General features: G+C 33.1%; 5 protein-coding genes across 5 annotated transcripts; all 5 read left to right on the top strand.

Annotated features, from left to right (window-relative positions):
• On the top strand, positions 582-3,900 carry LOC107628871 (U-box domain-containing protein 44). The gene is made up of 4 exons (XM_016331493.2): positions 582-850; positions 1,036-1,776; positions 1,871-2,171; positions 2,273-3,900. Exons 2-4 carry the CDS (start codon positions 1,042-1,044, stop codon positions 3,724-3,726), a joined length of 2,490 nt encoding a protein of 829 aa, XP_016186979.1. The 5' UTR covers positions 582-850; positions 1,036-1,041; the 3' UTR covers positions 3,727-3,900.
• Positions 4,493-7,781, top strand: LOC107634079. The gene is made up of 2 exons (XM_021117968.1): positions 4,493-5,226; positions 5,341-7,781. Exon 2 carries the CDS (start codon positions 6,822-6,824, stop codon positions 7,665-7,667), a length of 846 nt encoding a protein of 281 aa, XP_020973627.1. The 5' UTR covers positions 4,493-5,226; positions 5,341-6,821; the 3' UTR covers positions 7,668-7,781.
• LOC107634080 lies at positions 8,291-10,076 on the top strand. The gene has a single exon (XM_016337660.2). The coding sequence runs from the start codon at positions 9,076-9,078 to the stop codon at positions 9,967-9,969; it is 894 nt and encodes a 297-aa protein (XP_016193146.1). The 5' UTR covers positions 8,291-9,075; the 3' UTR covers positions 9,970-10,076.
• Positions 10,951-12,420, top strand: LOC107634081. The gene has a single exon (XM_016337661.2). It carries the CDS (start codon positions 11,444-11,446, stop codon positions 12,323-12,325), a length of 882 nt encoding a protein of 293 aa, XP_016193147.1. The 5' UTR covers positions 10,951-11,443; the 3' UTR covers positions 12,326-12,420.
• LOC107634082 lies at positions 15,727-16,709 on the top strand. Its single transcript, XM_016337662.2, has one exon. The coding sequence runs from the start codon at positions 15,836-15,838 to the stop codon at positions 16,706-16,708; it is 873 nt and encodes a 290-aa protein (XP_016193148.1). The 5' UTR covers positions 15,727-15,835; the 3' UTR covers position 16,709.

The following is an 18,859-nucleotide window of genomic DNA, read 5'->3' as shown; positions in this document are numbered from 1 at the left end:
TTATGGTTTTTATAAATTTTAAAAGTTATTTTATCAGATACATTTATCGGTGTTTATACTGTGATGCAGTTGCATTCTCTGGAGTCACATTAGTCAAAGAATAAGAAATTAATATTCTTCCTACTAAAGGAAATGAAACACTTTAGACTTGTATTATATGATTATATGTTCAGAATAGTACAAATAACTAAAGTTCTTCTAGATTATCATTCCCCAAAAGGAAAAAGGTGCCTTTCTTAATTTTTATTTTTACATTAACTTTAACAAATTCAAACATGAGTTTCATGGGGAAATAGCCGTCTCAGGTGAGTTGAAGTTTGACTAAGGAATGAAAATACAGCAAATCATTTTATAAATGACCTGTTTGAAACATGGAACTATGGAACTGTAAACTGAAAACAAAATATAAATGCTTCCAAGCAAACTGGAGTAAATAACAAAGCTTACCTCAAAAATATAAAAAATAAAAAAGGACAAAATAAAAGTTTAGAGTAGACTTCTTTACAAGATTTTGACTTGGTCTTTTTTTTCTTTGATTTCATCAGCGTGAGGTCCATGAAGATTATAACAAGACAACCATATAATACAATCTTACATTTAATGGGTAGTTCCTATCAAACAAGGACTTGTTCTTATTATAATTCATACCTCAAATTTCAACCCCTTGTTTTACCTTCTGTATCAACTTCAATAGTGAGAATAAGAAGAATTAAGAAGTGGGGTGGTCTTATTCTTTGCTTGTTGGTTTGGATTTCTCAAAAAGTTCTCAGCTTTTAACATGTGGAAGTCTAAGCTCAACTTCTAGGTGTTTACTCAGTTTTCTTAGTCATCCCTTGCATTTTCTCAACAGGTTCAATTCAATTCCCCTCTGAATTTCTTGAATTTCTGTGTGATTGATTTTCCCTTTTGTTTTGCTCTCAATTTCCCATTAGTTTCTTATAAAGTTAATTCCTTTATCATGTGTTTCCCAGTTACAGTTTACTAATTGTGTAACTGATTATTCTTTTCTTTTCTTTTTTCCTCCAAAAAATCCAGTTTTTCATGAATATGATTATGGAAAAGAGAAGCTTTTCTGAATTCATGTCAGAGATAGTAGCTCTGGTTGATGAGGTTGCTTCATTTGCTATGAATCCTGAAGTTGAGATAGATGCTTTTACCGAGTTTGCCATGTTGGTTGAGAAATTGGCACCAATTTTCAGTGATTTGAGTGACAAAATCACAGTTATAGAAAACAAGCCATCCATCAGAAAATCTTTGGAATCGATCGAAACTTCGCTTAGCCGTGCTAAAGCTTTGAAAAAAAGTTCTAGCTTGAAAGACCCTAGCAAACATATTGAGGACACAACACATGATATTGGTCGATCACTAGGCCTATTGCTCCTTGAATTGTCCACAGATTTTAGAGAAAAGGTTGGTACATTGCAAAAACAGTTTATGAATGCAAGATTTGGTGGGAACATGAGCCTATCTTCAAGTCCAGTATCATTAGAGTTTGCAAATGATGTGTATGGTGGAGGGGAAATAGAAGAGGAAATAGTCAATGTTACTATAGAAGATGTTGTATTGCAACTTAAGAATGGTAACGATGAAGAATTTGCAGTTGCTCTTTGGAGACTAAAGGAGTTCATCAGGGATGAGAAGCTGGAAAGTTGTTTGGTTAATGAGGAAGCTGTTGTTGCTGTTCTGTTAAATAGACTGCGTTCGTGTAAGGCAGACAATAGACTTAACATCATTCAATTGTTACGAAATATGGCTTCAGGAAATGATGAGACAAAGGTAGAATTCTGAAAATAAGGCAACATTTCTTGTGAAATTGACTGTATTTGTTGTTGTTAATTACTTAGTTATCTTATGTAATAGTACTGTGCAGGAGAAGATGGCAGAAACCGAGTTTTTATCAGCAGTGGTGAAGTCTCTAACAAGAGATGCAGAAGAGAGGAGGGAAGCAGTGGGACTGCTGCTAGAACTCTCTGATCTTCCTGCAGTTCGACGGCAAATTGGAAGAATTCAGGGGTGCATTGTAATGTTAGTCTCTATCCTTAATGGAAGCGACCCCATCGCTTCGCAAGGTGCAGCCAAGTTGTTGGATATATTGTCCAGTAATACTCAAAATGCACTTCACATGGCTGAGGCTGGTTACTTTAAGCCTCTAGTGCACTATTTGAAGAAAGGTGATTTAGAACTTCCCATAACTTAAATTAATACATCTCTTTTAATCAGTACACAACTCTTTGTTATATATATAATTATTTAAAAAATCATGTTATTGCAGGCTCTGACATGAACAAGATCCTTATGGCAACAGCACTTTCTAGGTTGGTGCTAACTGATCACAGCAAACTTTCCCTCGGCAAAGATGGGGCAATCGAGCCCCTTGTCAACATGTTTCACACTGGCAAACTTGAGTCCAAGTTGTCTGCTCTAAATGCCCTTCAAAATCTTTCCAGTGTGACAGAAAATGTGCAACTTCTAATCAGGTCTGGGATTGCAGGATCATTGCTGCAGCTTCTTTTTTCAGTAACATCTGTGCTAATGACTCTTAGGGAGCCAGCATCTGCTATTCTTGCAAGAATTGCTCAGTCAGAATCTATTATTGTTAATCAGGATGTTGCTCAGCAGATGCTCTCACTCTTGAACCTTTCCAGCCCAATAATTCAAGGCCATCTCTTGGAAGCTCTAAGTAGCATCGCTGCGCATCCTCGCGCATCTAAAGTGAGAAGAAAAATGAAAGAAAAAGGAGCACTTCAGCTAATTTTGCCTTTTCTGAAGGAAACTAACACTACAACAAGAAGCAAGGCCCTTAATTTGCTCTATACTCTTTCCAAAGATCTTACAGATGAGTTGAGTGAACATCTTGATGAAGCTCATCTTATTCACATTGTTAATATTGTCTCATCATCATCATCAGATAGTGAAAAGGCTGCAGCTCTTGGCATACTGAGTAATCTTCCAGTTAGTGATAAAAAGGTGACTGATATTCTGAAGAAAGCAAATTTGTTGTCTATTTTAATATCCAATATGGCTTCGAGCACTGGAAGTAACTCGCCTGTGACAAGAACCTTAGCTGAAATTGTTGCTTGTGTTATAGTTAGGTTCACAAATCCTTCTGACAAGAAACTGCAGCTCTATTCAGCTGAACAAGGGGTGATTCCTTTGCTTGTGAAACTTCTCTCAAGTGGTTCATCAATTGCAAAATTCAGAGCTGCGACTGCTTTGGCTCAGCTATCACAAAATTCTCTGTCCCTCAGGAGGAGTAGGAAGTCAAAGTGGTTTTGTGTAAATCCATCAGTAGAAGCATATTGTGAAGTGCATGATGGTTATTGCTATGTGAACTCCACATTTTGTCTGGTCAAGGCTGGTGCTGTTTCGGCACTTATCAAAATACTTGAAGATAAGGAGTGGGAAGCAGTTGAGGCTGCTCTGATTGCCCTTTCAACTCTTTTGCAAGACGAAATCTGTGAAGGCGGCATCAATTGCATAGCCAAGAATTCAGGTGTGCAAGCTATTATCAAAATTTTAGAAGCAGGTGATGTGAAGGTTCAAGAAAAAGCACTATGGATGTTGGACAGAATATTCAGGATTGAAGAGCACAGAGTAAAATATGGAGAATCAGCTCAGGTTTTTCTTATTGATTTGGCGCAGACGTGTGATTCTCGATTGAAGTCAACTGTTGCAAAAGTTTTGGCAGAGTTGGAGCTCCTGCAAGTTCAATCAAGTTATTTCTGAAAAGTGAGATTATGGGGAGTGGTTTTGTTTTTGCTTTCTATTCATTTAAATTTTTTTGTTGTACATTTTATACTTAATCTTGTTTTGATATGAATCTCACAGTTCCACAGTGTTGTATATGTAATTATATAAGAAAGGGAAATAATAAAAGCTTTTATCTGCTCTTTCAAGGTTGGTTATCACTCTCAAACTATTCTCTTATGCAAACTTTGTAAGGAATATAGTCCTAATTCATTTTATAGAACTGGTGATGTAAAGTTAGTTTGCATGCTTCACAATTTGCATCCTCAGTTAGATAAGTAATTTGTTGTTTCCAAAGTTTCTTATAAACTATAATTCTAAATACAACTAGCTTAATCTACTTGCAAGATAGAACTGGTCAAGGAAAATGATTGCCATTTTTCCTTTTTCTTTTCTGCAACTTGCAACTTTCATATGCTGCCCTTTGATTGATAAATGATGTTTACATGAATTGAATAATGTCTACATGAATCAAAGATGATGCAAGAAAACATATTTTAATTGTTCTCATGAATATCAGATAACACTACAAACAACAAGTTACTGATATAGTTTACTGGTTAAGTTGATTTTTTTTTTTTCAAATCTATTAACTGAGTTAATAGTAATTTAGTTTTGATAAGAGACTTTTTAATTTTTTATCATGTCATCATTTTCCTCAATTAAACTATGCTACACTAGTACAAAATTAACTATTTATTAGTTTATTACTATGTGCATGACTCATTGACACTCATAAAATATAGTACTTAGGTGGGTTCTTATCTTGTATGCATATTTAAGCACTTCATTAGTTGAATAAGGTGATCCACCATGCACTTCACCAGCCACAGACATCAGAAGATGGAAAAAAAGATTCCCTTACTCTCAGCTTGTGTCGGCATGCAGATTCCGACACTGACTAGAATTATACAAGAATAGCTCCTCATCCTCCAGACAGATGATCCAATTGTTATGGCAAATCAATGGAATCCTCTCTTGAAGTGTGCAATTTGTTCTTTTATATATGCAAATTGTCAAAGATGGGGGGAACATTGTAAATGTATCACATCTTTGGAAGATGCTACAATGTGATTCCAAATCCAAAGTCAATGTTTTTGATGCATGAGTTGGTAAGTTTGGTTAGTGGGAAGCATGGTATCGACAATGCCATGGCAGCACCAAGATCCAAAAATCATGACAGACTTTGCATGCCAACTTTGTGACATTTCCAAAGAGAAAATATTCTTCTTGTCTCCCTTGATTCTTCTGATATACATGAAGTATGAGCATGCCAAATTGTCAGCCTCTACAACTTGAGAGTTCAGAACTTGCAAGAGAAGAGATTGCAGCCATGATAACAAATACTAAGAGCTCGCAGCATCTTCGGTCCAACAGCTTGCCTTCTTTGTCAAGCCACCCCTTACTTGTCATCAACTCATCATCTTCAATCAGACAAAAGCTCAATGGATAGCAGGATTTACACGAATGCACCGATAAGTTACTTTAGTTACCAATCATCAACAATTCTTAGCATGAGAATATGAAGGTACACAGATTTATTAGAGTGCCTGCTGCAAAAGAAATGTGCTAAAGTTGGATTCACTGTTGAAGGTGGAAAATACTTGTCATCAAGGATAAGAAGGCAATTCGAAAGGCACAAGGAAGTTTGAAGGGAATCAACAATGAGAGCATTGTTACTTCTTCAAATAGAAGCAGTGAGAGACTGAATGCTTAGAATATTAAAAGAAACAGGAAGAAGTCACAGTGAGCTCACTAGAATCTTTGTTCTTGCTTATTACCGGCCAAAAGGCGCAACCAAAGTCAAGAAGGTGCTTGATGATCTCCAAGTTGATGCAGCCTAACAGAGTGTAATGTGACTTGAAAGGTGTGGATGCAGTTTTGCAATCTCTCTTAAATCACAAACCTTCGTCTATAAAAAATTTTCAAAGTGATATGCAAAATTGGGAGATATGCATTCAGGATCTTGAAGAAGCAGTAGAGTTCCTCTCATGAAAACTAATTAGAATTACAGTTTCTCTTCTCATCATCTTCAATCACTAGTCATAGGAAAACCATATAACTGTGAACAACCAATGACAATTTTCCATATCCTTGTCTCACAGTTGTACAAAAATGAGATTAAATCATATTCTGTAATAATAATATATACTATATGAGCATCAAGTCATAGTCACCAAGTTATGTGTCTCCCTTTTCTTCCTTTACTATGTTCCCACATCTCAACTTTCCAGTTTCAAATTTCTTATAGTGACCATAATGGATTTTACAGCACCTGTTTTCTCTTTATTTTTCTGTTTCTTACATCCATTGTTTGCCATCCTTGAATGCTCTACAAATATGTAGACAGAAGCATTTTGACCAAAAGTGAGTGTTGCTTGACCAAAAAAAAATGATAGGCCCTATGTAATAAATAATAATTAATCTCCTCCACTTAGGAAGTTTTTTTTAATATGTATGTTGCATGCTCATCTCATAGAATTGCATATTTTCCTTCCATGCTATTTCCTTTTCAGCACATTTTTTATGATGTTAAAATGCATGATATCAATATTTAAAACCATACATGTTTCTTATCTGAAATTGGATTCTTCTTGCACTTAGTTGAGAAGACAAATTTGAGACATATCTCTGTTAATTAAAAGAACCAGCTCCACCACCTGCAGAAAACGTTTCCATAACAATGCTCATGCATGAACAAGGTTTGAAATTCTTTTCTTATTTTATTTACTCTTTAAGTATATATAGCAGCACCTACACAAGATACCATTTTCCAAGAACCATGTGATTTCGAAGTTTATAAAAAAAAGGTTGGGAAGCCTGGTGAGTAGGAAGCACTTAATAAACAATACCATTTTAGATCTGAAATTCAAATCAAGGTGATATAATTGCTAATTCATTTTGGAACATCTAAGGAATAAAAAAAGTTCCACTTGTTCCCTTTGTCTCCCTCAATTCATTTGCTATATATGTAGCAGATGCAAACCACAAAGACCTCAGAGATTATCTGAAAAAATTGTGTAACATCATCTCCTACTTCTAGAGTTCTCTTTTGTCTTGTAACACAAGAAAAAATGGAAACAAGCTCAAAGATCTCTATTCACACTAGGTGCAACAGTTTGCCCTCTGCACCTCACCCACTTATATCACAATTCCAAGAGCATTTGCAGAGGTTGAAGGATTCTGAAGCCTCCACTACCTCTTTGTCATCATCTTCTATAAGCCAAAAACTGATCGGCTTGCAGGATTTGCATGATTATGCTGATAAGTTGCTTCAATTGCCAACCACACAAAAGGCTTTGGTGCAAGAATGGAGTGGCAACTTGTTAGAAGGGTCACTGAGGCTTCTTGATATTTGCAACATGGCCCAAGATTGCCTCATGCAAACAAAAGAAAACTTGCATGAGATCCAATCAGTTATGAGAAGGAAAGGCGCTGATACCGGATTTGCAGTCAAGGGTGGAAAATACTTGGCATCTAGGAAGAACATGAAGAAGGCTATTCATAAGGCCTTAACCAATTTGAAAGCAATGAAAACTGAGACATTTGTTTCTTTCTCTAACATGGACAATGAAACTTTTTCAATGCTTAGCATCCTGAAAGAAGCAGAAACAGTCACTTTGAATTTGCTAGAATCTTTGTTGCGGTTTATCTCTGCCTCAAAGAGACATAGCAGATGGTCTATTCTATCCAAGTTTATGCAGCCTACAAGAGTGACTTGTGATTCTGAAGAATGTGACACAAATGAATTTGTAAAGGTGGATGCAGCTTTGCATCAGAAGCCTTTATCTACTGAGAACTTTCTCAGCAACACAGAGAATATGGAGATCTGCATTAAGGATCTGGAAGTACAAGTTGAATGCCTCTCAAGGAAACTCATTAGAACAAGAGTTTCCCTTCTTAACATCTTCAGCCACTAGATAGAGAGAAAAAGAAAAATGTAAATATCAAATGTAGACAAATAGATATCCAAAATTCAAATTATGTCCCACAATTGTACATCAATATGAATCAACCCAAGTTTTGTTACTACATCTAATACCATCCAAACTTTAGCTATTTTGTCTTTGTTCCTTTTCTTCCTACACCCAATTCAAACATATTATAAGCATGGAAATATTGTGTTGACTCACATCTCGTCACCATTGTGTCATGTGCGGATTCCACTTGGAATGAGTCCGCATCCGACCTAATGGTAACGAGGTGTGACTCAACACTGAGCCTCACACTTAAATATATAAACATAATTAACTCTTTTGGAAATAATTGTCTATATCAAAATTGTGTTTGCTTGATTTAATACAAATAAGAAAGGGTAAAATTGAAGAATAGAGCTATAGAAATGGTTTAAAACAACATTCTCATATTTTTGTTGAAATAACTAACCATCTAGAGAGTTTCTTTATTCTGAAATTTCATCATCTCATTCTCACACCTGTCATGTACTGAACCATGTTGACCTTAGAAGATAATGTAAAGGTAAGAGTTTTTCATATAACATTTAAACAGCCTCATCAGCCAAGTTGCCAGCCAAAGATGAACAAGGACAATATTCGAAGACCCTATGTTTTTGTCCATATCTTTCAATAAAAGTATAATTTCTCATCTTCTACATATCAATTATTATGCCTCACATGGGATTCAAAGTCAATATCAAATTTTGAATCCATAGCCCTGCTGTCAAGATTACACGTGCAATTAGCTTGCACATGTTTCTCTCATTTGATGTGCTCAAAAATTCAATGAACAACGTGATTTTTGTCTCCATGTTGTGTGGAGCAAGCCAATTAGTAGTAATGATCAAGACCTTAATATTGTTCATAATTTTCCTATTTATGTACAACGAATTCACTCTGTATTATAGTTCATTTATAAACCAAAAACTGTTTTATTGATCCTATTTATGCAGCTAATGATTATTTAAAAGGGTATCTATCTGCCAAAATAATAATAATAATAATATCTATACATGCATTTAATGCTTGAAAAAGTGACATGGCAATAGAACTCTTGAATTGAAATATGTTTTGAGAACTCCAATGTGATAGCTATGCATGCAAGCGTGTGTTCAAAGAAGAAAAAACAAATGCTGAGTTGGGGTGTTCCTATGTAAGAGACATAGCAGTAACAATACTGAGATCTCCTAGAGATCTGAATCAAAATCAGTTAGCCCTCATTTATTTTTGTTCACATTTGATTCCTTTTGTCTCCTAATCCTTCAATATATATTGAACTAATCTCATTGGAAGGAAGGTATATCCAAAAACTCATCACTTGTGTACATATTCAACCTTTTGAGGCCTTATTTTCTCTTCTCTCTGAGAAAAGATGGCGGCAGCAACTCCTTTTAGCCCAACATCTCATCACCAACCACGCTCGAAAAGCTTGCCAACCAGACCGCATCCGATCATACTACAATGCAACCAGCATTTGGCTAATCTAGAGGCTTCAGATGCATCTTCACCTACATCATCTTTGTTAAGGCACAAACTAACTGATCTGCAAACCCTGCATGATTGTGTTGAAAAGTTGGTTTTGCTGCCACTTACTCAAGAAGTCCTTGTCCAAGAGCATCAAGAAAAATGGGTTGATGAACTCTTGGATGGATCTCTAAGGCTCTTAGATGTATGCACTGCAGCAAAGGACGCCCTGCTACATACAAAGGAATGTGCACGTGAGGTTCAATCCATCATCAGAAGAAAAAGGGGTGGTGAGATGGAAGTTGCAGCTGAGGTAAGGAAATTCTTGGCTTCTAGGAAGGTTGTAAAAAAGGCAATCCTCAAAGCCTTGTCGAATTTGAAGATCACGGCAAAGAAAGGAAAATTCTGTCCTAGCAACAAGGATCAGCAAACTGTGTCTTTGGTTAGCCTCCTGAAAGATGTGCAGGTTAACACGCTTTCCACATTGGAGTCATTGCTCAACTTTATATCCGGACAAACGCAATCGAAATCAAGTAACTGGTCCTTGGTTTCTAAGCTAATGCTCAACAATGCTAAGAAGATTTCTTGCACACAAGAGGGGGATCAGAATGAGTTCTCCAAAGTAGATGCTGCATTGCAATCCTTTGTGTTACTTACAAGCAAGCCAGACAGTATCTCTAACTTGCAGAACCAACTGGAGAATTTGGAGTCTGTCATTCAAGACTTTGGAGAAGGACTAGAAACTCTTTTCAAAAGATTTATCAAGATTAGAGTTTCCCTCCTCAACATCCTGAATCACTAGTTGTATAAATGAGGCACAAGTGATTTTTTGTAATTATGTGAAAGAAATGAGTTTCTAATATGTAGTTTTAGATGAAATGAAAAGCAATTCTTTGCACATACACTCAATACTCATTCTCTGCCTCCTTTTTGTGTTTTATTTTTTTATCATAAGTTTATGGCAGTAAAACTAAGGTTAAAAGGTAAATATAATGTGTGACAAGTAATAATTTACATTGAAATCCTCATCATAATCTTCCTTACTTGAAAACTACAGCTTAGTTCCAAGGTTAAATGACATAAAATCCATGTACCAATAAGGATGGGAAAATTGACCTTATATATGGAAGTGTGTACTAGTATTTCCCTTTTTTCCCCCCAAGAACCAAGTCCTTATAAAGTTTGTTTCTATCACAAAAAATACTATTCCCCCATGACCAGATTTTCTATGTTGCCATATAAAAAATCAAATAGAAATATCCATGTTTACATGAGGAAGGTGCCTCAAGAATGAAATTATCCATTGTTTCAATATTAGGCCTTGAAAAAGTTGAAAACCAGATAACACCAATCAAACTCAAACCTGTAGATTTGCATAAAAGAGTGGTTTTGACTTTTAATAAACAGAACCACACAGATTACAGACAGGTGCATACAACAAGTCAACAATCCATGACTATATTTCAGTTGATAAAACCTTGTCTTAATCTATAAAATCAGTCTTAGTTTATGTTAAGAGAATAGTGCAACCAAAGGAAGAAGGATTGAGCTTTCCAACTGAAGACTGATGGAAAATGACAAGAAAACATTGTGCATTTGAACTCTGATCTGTCATTGCTAGTTTTTGAGATCACAGAATCAAAATAAAAAGGGTACCAGAAATTTTTAACCAATCCCACTTGAAAGACATAAGATTCTGCAAAACCACTATTTTTCAATGTGTATTTTTATAAACCAATTTGCAAAAACTGGTTTCACATGCTAATGAGATAGAAATTACAACTAAAAATGTGCAACATGGTAGAGGAAAAGCATTAATTAAACATGTATTGAGCTGGGGACAATGCATAAACAATGCTGAAAATGAAGAATCATCCTGCCCTTAATCTGTCTTGTGGTAGGTAGACAGTTTCATAAACAGATGTTAATCAAGCTCAAAGACAGCTCCTCTCATCTGCCAGACAAGAGCTCGATATGCAATGCATACATTTCGAATGATGGACTATTATATTACCAACTAATAAAGATGCTGTTTCGCCAGAACGCGTGCGACTTCTAAGGAAAGAAAATGAGAGATGAGCTGGAAGTTGAGATTCAAATCAAGATGATATATAATTGCTTACTCATAAGGTGACAATTGAGAAATAAAATATTGTTCATGTCTTCCTTGACTTGTTTGCTATATATGCAGCAAAAGCCAACCTCTAAAACTCAAACTTTGAATCAAACTTTCTAAATTTTCACCTTCTGATCTTCTTGTTTCCTGATAAAAGAAAATGGCAGCCATAGGAACAAACACTAAGAACTCTCAGCACTCTCGCCATAACAGCTTGCCCAATGCACCTCATCCACTTGTTTCACAATTAGAGGAGCACCTGCAAAGATTGAAGACTTCTGAAGCCACCATATCATCATCTTCAGTAAGCCACAAACTAGATGGCTTGAAGGATTTGCATGACTGTGCCAATAAGTTGATTCAATTGCCAATAGAACAAAAAGCCTTAGCACAAGAATGCAGCAACAAACAGATTGATGAACTACTTGAAGGATCTTTGAAGTTGTTGGATATCTGCAGCACAGCTAAGGATTTCCTTGTCCAATCAAAGGAAAACATGCTGGAAATTCAGTCTGTCATTCGAAGAAAGAGAGGCGACGGATCCAACTTCACAGCTGCATGTGCAGAGTACTTGACTTCAAGAAAAACAATGAAAAAGACGATGCGAAAGTCCTTGGAAAATTTGAAAACAATGAAGAATGATGGCAAAGCTTCTTCCTCAAGCAAAGACAACAACACATCCTCCATGCTTACCACCTTTAAGGAAGCTGAAGATGTCACCCTGAGCTCATTGGAATGTTTGTTGTTGCTTATCTCCGGCCCAAGGCGAAGTTCGAAAGGGAGTAAATGGTCAGTGATATCCAAGCTGATGCAACCTAAAAGAATAGCCTGTGACTCTCAAGAATCCGACATGAATGAATTCGAAAAGGTGGATGCAGATTTGCATAGTCTCATCAGTCACAAGCCTTCATCCACAGATAATTTCCAAATCAATATGGAAAATTTGGAGATGTGCATTCAAAATCTAGAAATAGGAATTGAGCACCTCTCAAGAAAATTAATTAGAAACAGAGTTTCCCTTCTCAACATCTTCAACCACTAATCATAGTACCTATATGATCTTTGTACATCAATGTAACTAAATCATTTTTGTAACCGAGTATATATTTTATAAGGAACAAACTATAGTTACTTCTACATCTATATGTTTTGCCCAGTTCCTTTCCATCCTCAAAACCTCTTCAATCAATTTCACTTTTTCTTTCTGATATAAGTTAAAGGAATAAGAAGTCAAATAATTCAACTAACTTTTTCACTTTGTGTTCCTAGATAATAAAACCATAAATATGTCGATAATCACATCAATGAAGTTTCATTTCTTATTTCAGTTAAAAGTAAATTGAATAATGAAAGAGGAAGAGGAAGAGAAGAGTAGAATATAATAATCTTAAAGCAAACCCCTTGAAACCAAGTTCTGAGATCATATGAGATTCAAAATTAATTTCAATACCATCATAGCTGTCAATACCAAAACTTGATGAAGAAAGTGATATTAGCATTGACTATTTAAGAGATGTTACATTGAAGAGACCTAAAAATATAGTCATCCACATGAACAAGAAGATTCCTTTTGTCCCTAATTGATCTGCTGGAGGCAGACAAGATGATAAGATGATCCTATTTCCATGCATGCACAATTTTTTATCAGCAACCTGCAAAGATCAGAAATTTCAACAATCCATCCGTGTGATTCGTAATTTAAAAATATTGAAGGATGAGTTGGAACATGGAAGCTTGATGAATTGAAACCAAGATCCAAATATATATGATCATGCTCCCAATATGGGAGGGCACTGCAGAATTTTCAAATATTAGTCTTTTCTCCTTTGATTCATTTGCTATATATATATATAGAGTAGATACCAACATCTAAAACACAAGCCTTGAAACAAACTATCTTTTTAAGGATTTGCATCACTGCACTGATAACTTGTTTCAATTACCAACGGAACAACAAGAATGAGTTTGACACAATTATACATGATTGTAGTTAATCAGTTTCTTGTTATTCTAGACAATATATATTACAACTAAATAATATTAAAAAATATAAATTATTGAAAGAAAAAAATAATATATATGATATAATCAATGAATACAATTAGACTAAAAATTAAAAAATAAAAACTAACAAATTGTAAAAGTCTAGGATTTTAAAAATTTATTATCTAATACATATGTTTAACAAACTAAAAAAAAGAATTGTGATAATGATGAATCGAATTCTTCAAATATTTGTGCAAAATATTAGTAAGAATGGAGAAAAAAGAATAAGAGGTATGATATTATGTGAAAAAAAAGAAGATAAAGAAGAGGTGTTAAGTGAATGTTGATTTATATAGAAAACATAAGAAGGAGTAAGTATGAAAGAAGATGATGAATTATATTTTATTACTCAATTAGTCAATTTATACTTATTAAAGAGAAATAATATTAACATTGAAACTATATAATATGTTATACAAAAGTAAAGAGTAAGCGAATATAAAAATTATAGAATAACCTAAAGAAAAATAAATGTCACGAAAGTGAGAAAAAAATGAAAAAGATTCCTAAGTTATAATAAGAGTAAAGTATGTTTTTGTCCCCAATGTTTGGGGTAAATCCTATTTGTGTCTCTAACGTTTAAATCGTCCTATTTGTATTCATAATGTTTGTAAAAGTGATTCAATGTTATTTTGCTGTCAATTACACTTTATGAGCGCTTTAGTTTGAGTTTAAAAAATCTCTTCTTGAAGTTAGAATCGATGATCTACTCCGAAAAATAGCTCATCAAATGTTGAAACTAATTCCTACAACATTTACATAATTCACTTTTTTAGGGACATAATTGAATCTAAACACAAATGGCGGGTATAATATTAAAATAGAACACATCCAAGTGAAACCTAATTGAGAATGAATACATCCCAATGAGAATAATTGAAAAATATAATATGATTTGTTAGTATAATTGATAGTAGGATAACATTGAATTACTTTTATAAACGTTAAGGATACAAATAGGACGATTTAAACATTAGGGACACAAATAGGACTTACCCCAAACGTTGGGGACGAAAACGATACTTTACTCTTATAATAATAAGACACATAAGAAGTAGAACTAAAAAATTTTAAGAGTAAAGTGACAATTATTAGGTTATTGAAGATTTTGACTTTGAACTAATTAATTAGTCCCTAAAGAAAAAAAAAGTACAAATTTGGTCCTCTACGATAGTAAACGATGGACATGTTATATCCTTCTATCAATTCATCATGTAAAACTTAACGGTGGTGCTTATATGTACTATTAACTACTATGACGTGTCTATTTATGAAATATTGTTATGTAGATAATAATTTTTGGAGCAAAATTTATCTGTTTTGGTAAAATTTATTATAAATAGAGAGTAGTTAATAAAACTTATATAGAAACTCAAAAGATAATGAATGTTTACTGTCTAAAATTACATTATTTTTATGTTCATGTACAGCAACGGAACACACACTACTATAGATAATAAAATATATTGGTAACTTCATTTTATTTCGCACTATCTATTGACAGAAAGATATCCATGTCCACCGTTTATTATCTTAAAAGACCTAATTAATACTTTTTTTTTCTTCAAAAATTAATTAGTTCTAGGTCAAAATCCTCAAGATTCTAATGATCATTTTATTTATAAATTAATCATTATTATGATTTATGACTAAGTGAGATCTATAATATCTCACCCTTACTTCCCAATATCTTTTCGAATCAATTGTGAGAAAGCAATCGATATGCCATTATTCCATTCGTGGGATGAATATATATTAAATTATTAATACCAAACAAATTAAACATGTGACTGTATGTTATGAAAGAAATGAAATTATGTATGAGTTGGAAAACTTCCTTGTAGGAGACAATGCTAGCTCTAACATTTCTTTTATTGCATGCTTCAAAGATCTAGATTTACAACTTTTTTTTTAATGTATGAAAATTTTATACAAACTTAATACCATTTTTTTGTGCTTGTGAAGGTATGTAAAGGTCATTATCATATCAATTATTTTAAGTATATATTAAAATTAATTATTAATATAAAATATACATTAAAATATAAAATATAAATTAGTTATTAATAAATTTGTTAACATGAGATTCCTTGTGTCCCCTATACCCATATCATATATATATTGGGCAAGGTCCAATAATGATCACATCCAAGACATCAACACACACTCTAGCTAGCACATGCACACGAGGGGTAGAAAATATGAAATGAAATATGTATTAATTAGGTAACTAATAATTAATTAAACAAGATAAAGTGATAAGTTAGAAGATTCCATGTGGGAGACATAGCACTAGCATTTATAGTTCATGTCTAAGATTCAATTTCAATTAGTTAACTCTTATCACTCATTTGAGGTTTGTTTAAGATAAGATTCCTTATGTCTCCTCCACCATCCAATATATATATAGATCATAAACCAATTCAATGAAAGCATAAACCATAAACTCAAATTCCACATCTAAAATCAAAGCTTTCTCTTAATCTCTACCTCTTAGCTTCTCTAAATGGAAGCCTCAAAGACAAAGTCCAATAATTTCCATGCTAGATCAAATAGTTTACCTTCAAGGCCACACCCTTTGATTCTACAATGCAATGAGCATTTAGAGAGGTTAAGATCTTCCAATGAAACCTCTTCTTCTTCTTCTTCTTCTTCTTCTTCTCTTAGATACAAGCTAGGAGCCTTACAAGATCTTCATGAATGTGTTGAAAACTTGGTTCAACTTCCACTAACACAAGATACCCTTTTGCATGAACCTCAAGAAAATTGTGTTGATGAGCTCTTAGATGGATCTTTGAGGCTCCTTGATGTTTGCACATCAGCAAAAGATTCTCTGCTTCACACAAAGGAGTGCATTCGCGAGCTTCAATCGGTTATTCGAAGAAAAAGAGGAGGAGAAGAAGGGATCATAGCTGAGGCTAAGAAGTTCTTGAACTCAAGGAAAGTTGTCAAAAAGGCCATAGTCAAAGCCTTGCTGAATTTGAAGTCTATTGCCAAAAACATCATCAAAGATCAACAAACATTGGCATTGGTTGGTTTGTTGAAAGATGTTGAAGTTGTTACACTTTCAATATTTGAGTCCTTGTTGCATTTTATCTCAGGAACTTCATCATCAAATGCAAAACATGGTACTTTGTCTTTGGTTTCAAAGTTAATAATCCACACCAAAAGGACAACAAAAACTTGCTCTTATGAGAGTGAATTTTCCCAAGTGGATGCAGCATTATTGGCATGCATATCAGATAACAACATGAGTGAAATGCAGAACCAATTGGAGAAACTTGAGTCATGCATCCAGGATCTTGAAGAAGGACTTGAGTTTATGTTTAGGCGTTTGATCAAAACTAGGGTTGCTCTTCTAAACATTCTCAATCACTAGTTGTGATCATGAATATAGATGTAACTTAATTTGGTCATAGAATTCAAAATGTAATTGTCTAGTTATAATGAATAATAGTTCAAATGTTTTACTCGAATACTAGTTGCAATTTCATTGTTTTGAATCTTCTTGAATCGAATCATTTTAAGATAGTTATCGAATATCCACAAAAATAATCATAAATCATCAGTAGTGATAAAAATTAAATTTATTTTTTTATCGATAATTAAAGGTTAAATTATATAGTTGGTCCTACATTTTTAGTAAAATTGCAAATTGATCCCTACACTTTAAAAGTTTGTAATTAGGTCCCTAAAAAAAATTAAAATTTGTAATTTAGTCCCAAGCCGGTCAAAAAATATTGATTTAACAGAATATTCTTAGAATATACCAAGAATATTCTGTTAAAATAGAGAATATACTAAGAATATTCTGTTAAATTAAACACTTTTTGAACAATGGGGACTAAATTACAAATTTTAATTCTCTTTAGAGACCCAATTATAAACTTTTAAAGTATAAGGACCAATTTGCAATTTCACTGAAAGTATAGGGACCAACTGTGTAATTTAACCATAATTAAAATTATTTTAGAACATGCTCGTATAATTTTTAACTTTGGTTAATTATCTCATATCAACTAATTATTTCTTCCATTTTTTTAAAAAGAGATTCCTTTGCCTTGCTAATTTAATTACTATTAACTCAAATGGTTGTATCAAATTTCAAGTCCATCCAAAATAAGTAGTTTTGTATTTCAAATTGGAGTAATGATGAGTTGCCATGAAGGTTCATATATAATGGTGGAGCACATGTGTGATTATTGATTAATCATACAATTTAAATTTAAAAATTTCAATTACATGGGGGTCATAAAATAATAATTGGATTCAATATTTCACATGCTTCTAGCAATGAAAGAGATCCGATATTATGTTCCTCAGGTTGGAATCAACCAATTCAGTTTATTATATTATGGGAAAATTACCACATCTTCCACCAATAAAAACAGAAACATGATATTCTTTGTATAAATAGGTAACTAAATTTAGATTTATTCTGTAGTCAGTATAAAAAAGACTAAAATAACCCTAGTTTTTGAGGTAAATTGGTAAAAAATGTTAGTTTAAAAACACCGTTCGTATAGCTCGCAGTTAATATAACATGCATCTAAAGGTGAAATAGTGACTATAGAAAATTAGAAATAATGGGCCTTAGGTGCTGTTTGCAAATCCAAATAAATAGAAATTAATGGTTGTATTTGCATCTAAAATATTCTACTAATAATTATTGGGTACAACCAAAGTTCATTTTTTTTTCAATAAGAAATACTTTTATTATAGGTATAAAATTATTAAAACAATCTAAGTATGATGACAAAATTTTAATAGTAAGTCATTCTATTTAGGAGTGGCAAAATACATTTTATCTGTGAGTATTTAATTTGGTCGGAGCAAGTTTGAATGTGGGTTGAGTCTCAATTTTATCCTACCAATCCGCACCTTATACATGTATATGTTATAAAAATATATTATAGGTGAATATTGAACCAAAAACCTCTCACTTAGTACAAAAAATCTTTAATATTGAGCCAAGATCATCAATTAATAATTTAACAATTTTGTTTATATAAAAATCAATTCTATTTTAGTGATATATAAATACAACATTATATCACAATATTTTATTTGTATTTATATTATTAATTTAAACAAAGGCTTTTTGTAAAATTGAATATTTTATGGTTATATTGTTTATGGAATGATTGTATTATTTGTGGGATGATTGTGTTGTCTGTATTAAATTTTTAATTTACATGCTCATTAAGTTATATAATAATATTGCATATTTGTAAAAATTCGTAAGAAAGGTTGGATACTCACAAATTAATTGCATGTAGAGATAGGATTGGGTTGTTATCAACTCGCTACTAAAATAGGATTGAATTTCAGTAATAAATTCAACTCATAAATAAAATTAGGATTGAATTCAAATCCTATTCTACTCATTGCCACTCCTAAAATTTTCACTGCATGTTTAGAATTTTACAAATAAATAAAATATATTAATTTTTTATTATTTATTATATCATTAATTTGTAAAATAAAAAATATATACTTTTATATAATATTGTCAATTATATTTATTCAA

The sequence above is a fragment of the Arachis ipaensis genome, chromosome B03 (assembly GCF_000816755.2).
Source record: "Arachis ipaensis cultivar K30076 chromosome B03, Araip1.1, whole genome shotgun sequence".
NCBI classification, from domain to species: domain Eukaryota; kingdom Viridiplantae; phylum Streptophyta; class Magnoliopsida; order Fabales; family Fabaceae; genus Arachis; species Arachis ipaensis.
This window is presented reverse-complemented; position numbering and strand designations above follow the sequence as displayed.

What these genes read in the sequence shown, in the direction of transcription:
- LOC107628871 (XM_016331493.2), top strand. Translation starts at nt 1,042, where the DNA reads ATGAATATGATTATGGAAAAGAGAAGCTTTTCTGAATTCATGTCAGAG. An exon ending in CAGGAAATGATGAGACAAAG is followed by an intron (nt 1,777 to 1,870) that starts GTAGAATTCTGA and finishes AGTACTGTGCAG; the next exon opens with GAGAAGATGGCAGAAACCGA. An exon ending in AGTGCACTATTTGAAGAAAG is followed by an intron (nt 2,172 to 2,272) that starts GTGATTTAGAAC and finishes ATGTTATTGCAG; the next exon opens with GCTCTGACATGAACAAGATC.
- LOC107634079 (XM_021117968.1), top strand. Translation starts at nt 6,822, where the DNA reads ATGGAAACAAGCTCAAAGATCTCTATTCACACTAGGTGCAACAGTTTG.
- LOC107634080 (XM_016337660.2), top strand. Translation starts at nt 9,076, where the DNA reads ATGGCGGCAGCAACTCCTTTTAGCCCAACATCTCATCACCAACCACGC.
- LOC107634081 (XM_016337661.2), top strand. Translation starts at nt 11,444, where the DNA reads ATGGCAGCCATAGGAACAAACACTAAGAACTCTCAGCACTCTCGCCAT.
- LOC107634082 (XM_016337662.2), top strand. Translation starts at nt 15,836, where the DNA reads ATGGAAGCCTCAAAGACAAAGTCCAATAATTTCCATGCTAGATCAAAT.